Raw genomic sequence first — 12,003 nt, 5'->3', positions numbered from 1 at the left:
TTAAAGTCTTATTTGAAAGGTATAAAGGATCCTGTACACTGCATCTCAGTTAAAAGTCTCGTGTGAAAGATGTGAAGCTTCAAGTACACTGCACCTCAATTTAAAGTGTGAAAGGTGTGAACCATCTAGTACACTGCACCTCAGTTTAAAGTATTGTCTTAGTTGTGAAGCACCTAGTAGACTACACCTCAGTGTAACATCTCATGTGAAAGGGTGTGGAGCATCAAGTACACTGCACCTCAGTTTTAAATCTCGTGTAAAAGGTATGAAGAATCTAGAAAACTGCATCTCAGTTTAAAGTCTTGTGTGAAAGGTGTGAAGCATCTAGTACACTGCACCTCAATTTAAAGTCTTGTGTGAAAGATGTGAACCACCTAGTACACTGCACCTCAGTTTAAAGTATTATGTGAAAGGTGTGAAGCACCTAGTTCACTGCATCTCAGTTTAAAGTCTTGTGTGAAAGGTGTAAAGCATGTTATACATTGCATCTCAGTTTAAAGTCTTGTGTGAAAGATGTGAAACACCTAGTACACTGCACCTCAGTTTAAAGTCTTAAACGAAAGGTGTAAAGCACCTAGTTCACTGCATCTCAGTTTAAAGTCTTGTGTGAAAGGTGTGAACCATCTAGTACACTGCACCTCAGTTTAAAGTCTCATGTGAAAGGTGTGAATCATCTAGTACGATGCACCTCAGTGTAAAGTCTTATGTGAAGGTGTGAAGCATGTAATACACTACACCTCAGTTTAAAGTCTTGTGTGAAAGACGTGAAACACCAAGCACACTGCATCTCAGCTTAAAGTCATGTGTTAAATTTGTGAAACACCTAGTACACTGCACCTCAGTTTAAAGTCTTATTTGAAAGGTATAAAGGATCCTGTACACTGCATCTCAGTTAAAAGTCTCGTGTGAAAGGTGTGAAGCTTCAAGTACACTGCACCTCAATTTAAAGTGTTAAAGGTGTGAACCATCTAGTACACTGAACCTCAGTTTTAAGTCTCGTGTGAAAGCTGCGAATAATCTAGTACACTGCACTTCAGTTAAGTCTGGTTTGAAAGATGTGAAGGATCTTGTTAACTGCACCTCAATTTAAATTCTTGTGTGAAAGGTGTAAACCACCTAGTACACTGCACCTCAGTTTAAAGTCTCATGTGAAAGGTGTGAAGCATCTATTTCACTGCATCTCAGCCTTAAATCTTATGTAAAAGGTGTAAAGCATCTAGTACATTGCATCTCAGTTTAGAGAGTCTCATGTGAAAGGTGTGAAACATCGTGTACACTGCATCTCAGTTTAGAATCTCGTGTGAAAGGTGTGAAGTATCTAGTACACTGCAGCTCAGTTTAAAGTCTCATTTGAAAGGTGTGAAACACCTACTACACTGCATCTCAGCCTTAAGTCTTGTATGAACCATCCAGTACAATGAACCTCAGTTTAAATTCTCGTGTGAGAGGTGTGAAGCATCTAGTTCACTGCATCTGAATTTAAATTCTTTGGTGAAAGACAAGTAAGTTGGCTAAGATCAAGATGGAATTCGCACCTAGAACCCTGAACAATGGCACCAAAGTGTTACCACTAGACCATGGATTCGCTGTTCAAGATCACATGGCAAATAACTGATATGTTTTAGCTACTGTATGACAGGAAAATACAATATATTAATATGCATGCCCTGAAATGGTAAAAAAAGGAAAATGCTTTAAAATAAATTTATTTATGCTCAATATTATTGAAGAATTCCAATTTTATTCTCGATAATTATTAACGAATTCTGATTGTTTCAATCTTTCATCTTTGATGCATGCGTGAACCAAAACCGTCCAAGGTGGCGATACTGGTTTCATCACAAAAAATACTAAGATTAAAAAAACATTAAACATGACCAATGCATTTTAGAATTAAAATGCTTGCCCTAGAAAAATGAATATGGAATTTTCAACACAACATAAACACGTGATATTTCAGGAAGGCTAGTTTAATACTGGTTTGCATTCTATGAACTAAAAATATGCTGTTGACACGACACAAAGAATCATGGTTGCCCGGAACCTTAACCTAGAATTCACCAATCATCATCTCCCCAGCCTGAACCATCAGTTTCCTGAAATAAAGAAGAAATGTGGAATATAGCAAACATGCACAGTAAAATTATGTGACATCACTTAATGCTTCCTCTGTTATCATTTTTCAAGTTTATTATTGAGATGGAAAGTGATAAAATATATAAAACATTAACCTCCAGACAAGGCTAATCCTATACAATAATTTCGAGTTTGCGTCCCGGGTAGACAGCGCTTAATGCATGAGCATAAAGTATCGTACCAGTATAGACAGTGCAGACTGGATTGTCATTTAGAAGAGGCTTCCTTAAAACAAAATTATCAATAATAGCTGAAAGTGAAGTACAGGATCAGCCAAGAACAACACAGGCTAATCTGGGACAATATATTGTGCACATGAATAAAGCCAGGTTTCCCATATACACCAAGTATTGGTCAGGATTCCCAGATTTTTGTATGGACAACATTCCCTGACTTTTCCCTGATTTTTCCCTTACGGAAAATAAAATTTCCAGGATCCTAATTTTGACCTATTTCTTGTTTTAGACACCTTCAATAATTAGAAGTTGCAGATATAACTAAGCTACATTTATAATACAAAGCAACCATAGGCATGCATATGAATCAATTTGCTGTTTTAATCATATGGACTTCTTGACACAAGTCGGAAAAGTCTGACCAACAAAATTCCCTGATCTTTCCCTGATATCCGGATCTTTTCCCAAATTTCCTGACAGGAAAAAGTGAAAATCTTTTTCAGGTTTTCCCTGATTTCAATGTTAGTTGGGAACCCTGTTGGTTCTACCCAGGAAACAGACTAGATAGTTTTTCAATAAGCCTTAGTATTAGATGCAATAAAAATAGGTTTAAACTTAAACCAATCCAAACACATGTTATCATGCTGAGCAGGGGACGGGCAACCCTCTGATTTGTAGTGCGGTACTCTACCCACTGAGATAGCCGGCTCAGCTCACAAAAGCTCAATATGACCCCTGTGATGCCCTTGTTTGGTCTGAACGCATAATTGTACAGCAAATTGTATAAGTAGTTTTCATAGTTTTATATAAACTAATAAAGCTAGTTTTATTGATTAAAGAAACAATGTTTTAAATGAAAATAAATGTTGAATGAACTATATAACAGGTTAGATTGAAAATATGCCACAGATATAATACAGCAGTGTGTGCTAGAGTGCCCTTTTGGAAAAAGAGTGACCTGCGCTTTTCAGGTCCCAGCTGGAGCACTGTCACAGGTGAACTTACACATGATATAGAACAATACAAACCTCCAAGTTCCCTTCTGCAACTCCAAATAAAGATGGCTTCAAAGCATTTTGACCTTCATGTTGTGTGTCTATTGCTTTAAGGTTAGTATCCAATTTCACAGAAGTTTTCTGAATAGATGGGGTCATGTCGGCAAAAAAATCGAAAGGGTCAGGCTCTTTTCCTGAAACTTTTATCTCCAGAGATTTTATATCGAACTCGGAACCAAGTTGTTGACTAGATTTTGATGATTTTACACCGTTTACGATGTTTGAAACGGCTGCTTTTGAATGTGCAGACAATTTTAACTTTTGAGATGGTTCCTCCCAGTTTGACTCTGTTGGAACATTGTTAGTGTTAGTTTTTTGAGATGATTGCAATTTTAACGGTTTTCCAGTTGTCTTGATTATAGTTTCACTTTGAGATTTAATCACAGTTGATTTAGGGTTTTTACTCAATTCCATTGTTTTTAACTCCTTTTCAATTTCTTCACTTATGTCAGAATCATTCTTGGTATCATTTTCAAGATCTGACCAATGATCTTCGTCCATGACATTTACTGATGAACTGTCAACAGTTTCTGACCAATCAGAATTGTCAAAAGAAATTTCAGCAGCCTCATTTTCGCCCAACCTATCACACAATTTTTCTAAGGTATCCTCAGTATCATTATCAATAATTCTTTCTGAGGAGAGCTTCATATTTTCTACACTTTTGATTTCATCTTTAGCAGCCACTGAAAAACATTCTTGTTAATATTTATACCATAACATGAAATAATACAAAGTCAAACCATGCAAAACCATGAATATATGGACTATAAATTATAAAATAACAAACTACTTAATGATGCAACATAACTGAAATTAAGAATAACTTAATTCAGATAATATCTTATGTTGGTAACTATAAGGGATGTAACAGATTACTAAAACTTTTACCTCTTAACCAATAATACTAACCCGTCAATTAATTGGTTAACTTAAAACCATTCAATGTTTAAGTATACTTAAAACATAGTTAAATTGTATGTCCATGGGTTCATGTTATACACAAACAAAATTGTAAATATGGCGGCTACAGTTGGTAACGTAAGCCGCCATATCATGTATGGGTTTATTTATATGTTTAACAATTAAATTTGTATTTAATGTTCCTCAATAAAATCATGTGGATATGTTATTAACACATTAAAATAAACAATTATGACTCTATCTTTGGTTGGGCTCCTATGGTTCTTGTTATGTCATATATATCAATGTCGTTTGGAACAAGTGTCTATAATGGTTTCCTTTTTTATTTTGTTTGAAATGTCTTACGATAAAAAATTAACAATAAAATATATTCATTCAATTTCTTTTTGCCTGTTTTAATGTAATTGAATAAAAGTTATCATGTTTTCTGTATTAAAACTCGTATATGATGGTGGTCATCGTTGATGGCCTAAATAAGATAAAATCCTGAAGTGAAAGAGCAACAACGACATAAATTAAATGGTCAATATTTCAACAAAGAAAGATAATATTGATTCAATTGAAATTTATCTTCTCTTTATTTTCATGAGAAATCAGTGCTTTAAATTTGAAAAGATAACTTCAAAAAAGAAAACCAAAGTGTAAATCAAATGCTTCTTATCACGAATTAAAAACAAGAGCACCGCCTTGCGGGTGCAGACCGCTCATCTATTTTCTTTTTAAAGGTGAAGGGACTCTCATTTTCAATCACAAAGGAGGGAGGGGTGGAGTGAAAAGGGGTGTATAGTGTGGAAGTGTTGACATTTATTACATTATTTTCCAAAAATGCGAAAAAAAAAAATGCGAAAAAAAAATTCGGGGGGGGGGGGTGAGTGGGGGGGATTCTTGGGTGCGATGGTTGGACGGTATTTCAAACATAAAGTAATAAAAATAAATATTTTTGTTTTTTAACCGTTTCAAAAAAAAAAAAATTTGGGTAGGTGGGGTGGGTGGGGTGGGGTATAGTGTGAGGGTGTGGTGGTCATTTGTGAGATGATCTTAAAAAAAAAAAAAAAAAAAAAAAAATTAAGGGGGGGGGATTCGGGTGGGGGAGGGGGGGGGGGGTGGGGGGATTCTTGGGTGCGATGGTTGGACGGTATTTCAAACATAAAATAATAAAAATAAATATTTGTGTTTTTTAACCGTTTCAAAAAAAAATAATTTGGGGGGGGGGGGGGGGGGTGGGGGGGATATAGTGTGAGGGTGTGGTGGTCATTTGTGAGATGATCTTTAAAAAAAAATAAAAAAAATATGGGGGGGGGATTGGGGGGGGGGAGGGGGGGAGGGCACGGGGGATGGTTTGGGTGGAGTCTATTGTGGTATGTCAGGTAAGAGTAATTTTTGTCAAAGTATCAATCAAATCTAATCATAAATAAAGAAGTTATGGCAATTTTAGCAAAATTTAATAATTTGACCTTGTGAGTGAAGGTCATTCAAAGGTCAATGTAAAATTCAACTTGCCAGGTACAGTAACCTCATGATAGCATGAAAGTATTTGAAGTTTGAAAGCAATAGCCTTGATACTTAAGAAGTAAAGTGGATCCAAACACAAAATTGAACCATATATTCAAAGTTACTAAGTCAAAAAAGAGCCATAATTCCGTAAAAATGACAACCAGAGTTATGCAACTTGTCCTTTTACTGTACCCTTATGATAGTTTGCGAGTGTTCCAAGTATGAAAGCAATATCTATGATACTTTAAGGGTAAAGTGGACCAAAACACAAAACTTAACCAAATTTTCAATTTTCTAAGTATAAAGGGCCCATAATTCCGTCCAAATGCCAGTCAGAGTTACATAACTTTGCCTGCACAGTCCCCTTATGATAGTTAATAAGTGTTGCAAGTATGAAAGCAAAAGCTTTGATACTGTAGGAATAAAGTGGACCTAAACACAAAACTTAACCAAATTTTCAATTTTCTAAGTATAAAAAGGGCCCATAATTCTGTCAAAATGCCAGTCAGAGTTACATTACTTTGCCTGCACCGTCCCCTTATGATAGTTAGTAAGTGTTGCAAGTATGAAAGCAATAACTTTGATACTTACGGAATAAAATGGACCTAAACACAAAACTTAACCAAAATTTTCAATTTTCTAAGTATAAAAAGGGCACATAATTCTGTCAAAATGCACGCCAGAGTTATCTTACTTTGCCTGCCTAGTCCCCTCATGATAGTAAGTAAGTGTACCAAGTTTGAATGCAATAGCATTGATACTTTCTGAGAAAAGTGGACCTAAACGCAAAACTTAACCAAAATTTTCAATTTTCTAAGTATAAAAAGGGCACATAATTCTGTCAAATTGCACGCCAGAGTTATCTAACTTTGCCTGCCCAGTCCTCTCATGATAGTAAGTAAGTGTACCAAGTTTGAATGCAATAGCATTGAAACTTTCTAAGAAAAGTGGACCTAAACGCAAAACTTAACCGGACGCCGACGCCGACGCAGACGCCCACACCAAGGTGATTACAATAGCTCATAATTTTTTTTCAAAAAATAGATGAGCTAAAAATGTGTCAATGACGTCTACAACAAGAGCACCGCATGACAGGAGCCACGCTCGGCTGTGAGTGCTGTTTTAAATTAATGAAAGCTTGACAGAATTTTTTTTTTTTTTTTTAGAAGTCACAGTCACCTTGACCTTTGACCTAGTGACCCAAAAATGGGTGTAGAACTCATCAAGGTGCAGCAACAGATGAACTTTCAAAATTGTAGGATGAAGCACTTTGATTATAGAGCCAATGTTCAAAACCTTGACAAAATGTTAAGGTTTTAGCACGATGCGGACGACGACGGACACGACACCACACGACGAGCTTGCTATGACAATACCTTGGGTTTTCTCCGAAAACAGCCAAGCTAATAATAGCCCACAGATCACAAGTAAATTGTTTGCCGTTTACCAAAACAATAGTTACGATTATCAAAATATTTTGTTGATAGTAAAAAAATAAAGGTAGTAATTTATTAATTTCTTTATTTACTAATACTTTATTCCAATCATCTGTCAGGCACGTTGGTTTAATCAGGCGATAGTGTTAATTGTCTTTGGGTTGAGCATAAATTGTGTATGATTTAAGAAAACCCGTTAACCCGTTGCATACCTAGTAGCTTGACTTATAATCAAATAATTCACTCCACAAACTTATAACATGTTAATATGTGAAATAACAAACTGACATACCAGCACAGACACCAACTGACAATCTGATATAGTGACTCCCATTAATATCATTCTAGGAAAACTGGGCTTAAAGCATGTGCGTAAAGGGCTGTCCCAGATAAGCCTGTGCAATAGGACGACACTTTCGCAGTCAACTGGATTGTCGTTTAAAAGAGACATCCTTTCAACAACAAAACTCCATAAAAGCGAAAAATGTAGTTACTGATTAGCCTGTGAGGACTGCACAGGCTAATAAGGTACAACACTATAGACGCACATGCATTAAGCCCAGTTTTCCTAGAACTAACCTCAAATATACACCTCCCTGCCAGAGTATAAGAAACAAGTACCTGCAGCCAGCTCCCGAGAATTTTTGCGTTCTTCCCGCTGTCTACGCATCTGCTCTCTCTTCATTTCCCGCTCTTTTTTCTTCTCTTGTTCTTTCCATGCTCGATCAGGATCGATCTCCGCAGTTTTTGTAGAATCAGTATCCCTGGAAAGAAAAACTTGTATTGTATTAAAAGTATTCTTAAGTGTTTTTCAATAAGGACATTTTCTTGAATTTTGATCCTAGGAATGTTTCGGTTTACTGTGGAAAGAAAAAACAATGTGTATGATGTGACTAAAAATACAAAGCTGTAAAGGAGAACTTTTGAAGCCTACACAATTACAGTGGTTAATGCTTTTCAGTCTTTTCCGTCTCACAAAGATTTCAGACCAGAAAACAGATCCAAGTGTTTAACCTGTAAGGGTATGTATACCCTTGGGTATCAATCAAGTGTGTAACCTGTAAGAGTATGTATACCCTTGGGTATCAATCAAGTGTGTAACCTGTAAGAGTATGTATACCCTTGGGTATCAATCAAGTGTGTAACATGTAAGAGTATGTAAACCCTTGGGTATCAATCAAGTGAGCCTTGCTCTGGGACCACAAGGCTTAATGCATGTGCACTCTGCACAGGCTAATCATAGACAACACTTCCAGCTTTTATACTCTCTTCTAAACAAAAATCCAGGCTTTTATAGTCTCTTCTAAACAAAAATCCAGGCTTTTATAGTCTCTTCTAAACAAAAATCCAGGCTTTTATAGTCTCTTCTAAACAAAAATCCAGGCTTTTATAGTCTCTTCTAAACAAAAATCCAGGCTTTTATACTCTTTTCTAAACAAAAATCCAGGCTTTTATAGTCTCTTCTAAACAAAAATCCAGGCTTTTATACTCTCTTTTAAACAAAAATCCAGGCTTTTATACTCTTTTCTAAACAAAAATCCAGGCTTTTATACTCTCTTCTAAACAAAAATACAGGCTTTTATACTCTCTTCTAAACAAAAATCCAGGCTTTTATACTCTCTTCTAAACACAAATCCAGGCTTTTATACTCTCTTCTAAACAAAAATCCAGGCTTTTATACTCTCTTTTAAACGAAAATCCAGGCTTTTATACTCTCTTCTAAACAAAAATACAGGCTTTTATAGTCTTTTCTAAACAAAAATCCAGGCTTTTATACTCTCTTCTAAACAAAAATCCAGGCTTTTATAGTCTCTTCTAAACAAAAATCCAGGCTTTTATAGTCTCTTCTAAACAAAAATCCAGGCTTTTATACTCTTTTCTAAACAAAAATCCAGGCTTTTATAGTCTCTTCTAAACAAAAATCCAGGCTCTTATACTCTCTTTTAAACAAAAATCCAGGCTTTTATACTCTCTTCTAAACAAAAATCCAGGCTTTTATACTCTCTTCTAAACAAAAATCCAGGCTTTTATATTCTCTTCTAAACAAAAATCCAGGCTTTTATACTCTCTTCTAAACAAAAATCCAGGCTTTTATACTCTCTTCTAAACAAAAATCCAGGCTTTTATATTCTCTTCTAAACAAAAATCCAGGCTTTTATATTTTCTTCTAAACAAACATCCAGGCTTTTATACTCTCTACTAAACAAAAATCGAGACTATAGGAAAAGTGTCGTACCTGAATAGCCTGTAGAGACTACAGACGCTAGGCTGGGACAACACATTACACACATGCATGCATGAAATTACGTTTTCCCTAAGCGAGGGTCATTTGCATGAAGTTTCAAGAAAATTGCTTTTGGCAACGTACCTCATATTTGTCAGCTCCACTAACTTCATTTTAGGCAATACTCCACTAACATTGGAGTAACGGTTGTTTAGGGGATATTTGGGACTTGAATTTTCCTATGAAAATAAAATATTGATCTGAAATACAACTGTTCATAAGAATATCAACTGGCAAACATACAAAAATTAGTGTATGCCAATTCACCTTGTACTTTATTGAATTGATGAAGTCAACACTTAATAGATTAAACAAAAACAGCATGTGAACAAGCTTGGTGAGCAGTTTTAAGAATCAATAAATGAAAATCTATTGAGACAAAATAACCAATGTGCATTATTAAAAAAAAACTTGAAAGATCTTTTAGTTCAAAATATGTAAGCTTGACTGAATAGAAAGCCTGAGGCTTATAAAGTCAATTTCCTGGGTAGAACCAGTACTTTGAGTCTTATTAGAAAGATTGTTTGGATGCTCATTGAGTAGAAATCATAACTCTGATCATAAAATCATAAGAAAACCACAATATCCATTACACCACTGAGACTCAAATTGGGAACAATATCTTTGTAACTTAACCCTTTCAGTGCGGGAACAGAATTTTGAAGGCCTTTGCAAACAGTTCGGATCCAGATGAGACGCCACAGAACGTGGCGTCTCATCAGGATCCAAACTGTTTGCTATTCTGATAGTATTCTTTGAAAAAAATCGAAGAAAATGCTATTTTTTTTAATTTAGCAGACAACATTTAAGCAGACGACAAATTTCCCAGCATGCAAAGGGTTAAATTGGGCCTCGTTCTGGGAAAAGGGGGTATAATGCACCTGCGTAAAGTGTTCTCCCATATAAGTCTGTGCAGAGTGCACAGGCTACTAAAGGACATCACTTTCTACTTTTATTGTGTTTTTTGTTTAAAGGAAGTCCCTCTTTAGTGAAAATCCAGTTTAGGCCGAAAGTGTTGTTCCCTTATTGGCATGTGAGGACTACACAGGCTAATCTGGGACTACACTTTATGCAAATGCATGAAACCCCTGTTTTCAAGGGAGGCTCAATAATTCTTATGCCGTACACACAAGCATACAGCCCAGGCTATTACAATTTATTAACGAACCTGTACTGAGCCAGTTTTGGGCAGGCTTTCTTTGAAGAAGGTTTTACACTTCCCGCCTATCACTGCTTCCCTACCCAGGACAGTCACCATGTCACCTAGTAGATGCAGGCTCAACGCTGCAATCTCGTTGCTTGTATCACGCAATCCCAGCAATGCCTGGCATGAAAGAGCAAACTAAATGATGACAAAAGGCTGACATCTGACTTTTTTTAAATAAATTGTATGTGTTAGTGTTTTTTTTCTTCAAAAGTTTCCGCATAAAACATGGCATGAAAATTGTTTCTATTTAACAACTGATTATTTGATTTCAGCCTTAAATTACGAATATTCTTAAAACTGTAACGTACCAACGTTACTGTAAATTCATGGCATTTAACACCCATATTCGTATAAATGTTTGTTAAATACAATATGTAAATGTCATAAGGAATATTTGTAGCCTGTATATATGCAACAGCTGGGTTAATTTATTGAGTCCAAGACTATACTGTATTCTTAAGTCTGAGAATGGGTTGGTGATTACGGGCCCTATTTTGATCCATTCTTAACTATACTGTATTTGTAAGTGTATGAAGAATGGATTGGCAAATACAGGTCCAGGTAAACAGAATACAGAATCCGTACCTGTGGAAGAATATCGGTCTCCAAATGCTCCCTGCTGACAAGATGTACAAACTTGGTGAAGTATGTCAACATCAACATATGTACGTGGTAATCATGCACCGTGAATATCTTCACCACTTTTGGAATGATGTATCGCTGGAACACTGATTCACTGAACAGCGGTTGAACTTTGTCCACTGACAATGATGTGAGGTCATTTTCACCTACAATGAAAAGCAACAATTAGTGTGTTTTTTAGTTACTTTTGGGGAATGGTGCCTGGGCTCTTGGATTTGCGAAAAATGGCGTCGTTATGACTTTTGGAAATTGGTGTATTTTATTTTTTGCTTACAAATATTTTTAAATTGAAAATAAGTGTTTTCAATATAATATATACTAGGTTCAATCTATAGAGCTACATTAATTAAATGTTGCATTTCAATACATAATAAAAATGTGTTTTTTAAACCTTCAATTAGGAATCTTAAGACTTCATTTGGGAAAAATATACACTTTTCCACATTGGAATGCAGCCCAATAACGGCCTTAAATTTGACCAAAGAAAACCACAGAGTAAAAAAATGCTGAAGGTTCAGGGGAAGTCCAGTTGTTAACTTGAACATCAATTTAATTTTGTTATTTATATGATATTGATGAGCAGCGAACATTATAATGTTCAGACTACACAGGCTAACCTGGGACCATACATTATACTCATAACTTACGT

General features: G+C 35.7%; 1 protein-coding gene across 1 annotated transcript in view; it reads right to left on the bottom strand.

The window, feature by feature from the left end:
* Positions 1-1,968: 1,968 nt before the first annotated feature.
* LOC127838776 (protein-associating with the carboxyl-terminal domain of ezrin-like) overlaps positions 1,969-12,003 on the bottom strand; it is a 28,454-nt gene continuing 18,419 nt past the window's right edge. Inside the window, exons 8-13 of the mRNA XM_052366765.1 lie at positions 11,298-11,500; positions 10,674-10,829; positions 9,590-9,684; positions 7,843-7,985; positions 3,341-4,053; positions 1,969-2,096 (exon numbers count right to left, since the gene is read on the bottom strand). Coding sequence (XP_052222725.1) covers positions 2,058-2,096; positions 3,341-4,053; positions 7,843-7,985; positions 9,590-9,684; positions 10,674-10,829; positions 11,298-11,500 — 1,349 coding nt within the window. The 3' untranslated portion in view covers positions 1,969-2,057. The remainder of the gene's footprint in view (positions 2,097-3,340; positions 4,054-7,842; positions 7,986-9,589; positions 9,685-10,673; positions 10,830-11,297; positions 11,501-12,003) is intronic.

This window comes from Dreissena polymorpha, chromosome 7 (assembly GCF_020536995.1).
Source record: "Dreissena polymorpha isolate Duluth1 chromosome 7, UMN_Dpol_1.0, whole genome shotgun sequence".
In the NCBI taxonomy this organism is placed as follows: Eukaryota; Metazoa; Mollusca; class Bivalvia; order Myida; family Dreissenidae; genus Dreissena; species Dreissena polymorpha.
This window is presented reverse-complemented; position numbering and strand designations above follow the sequence as displayed.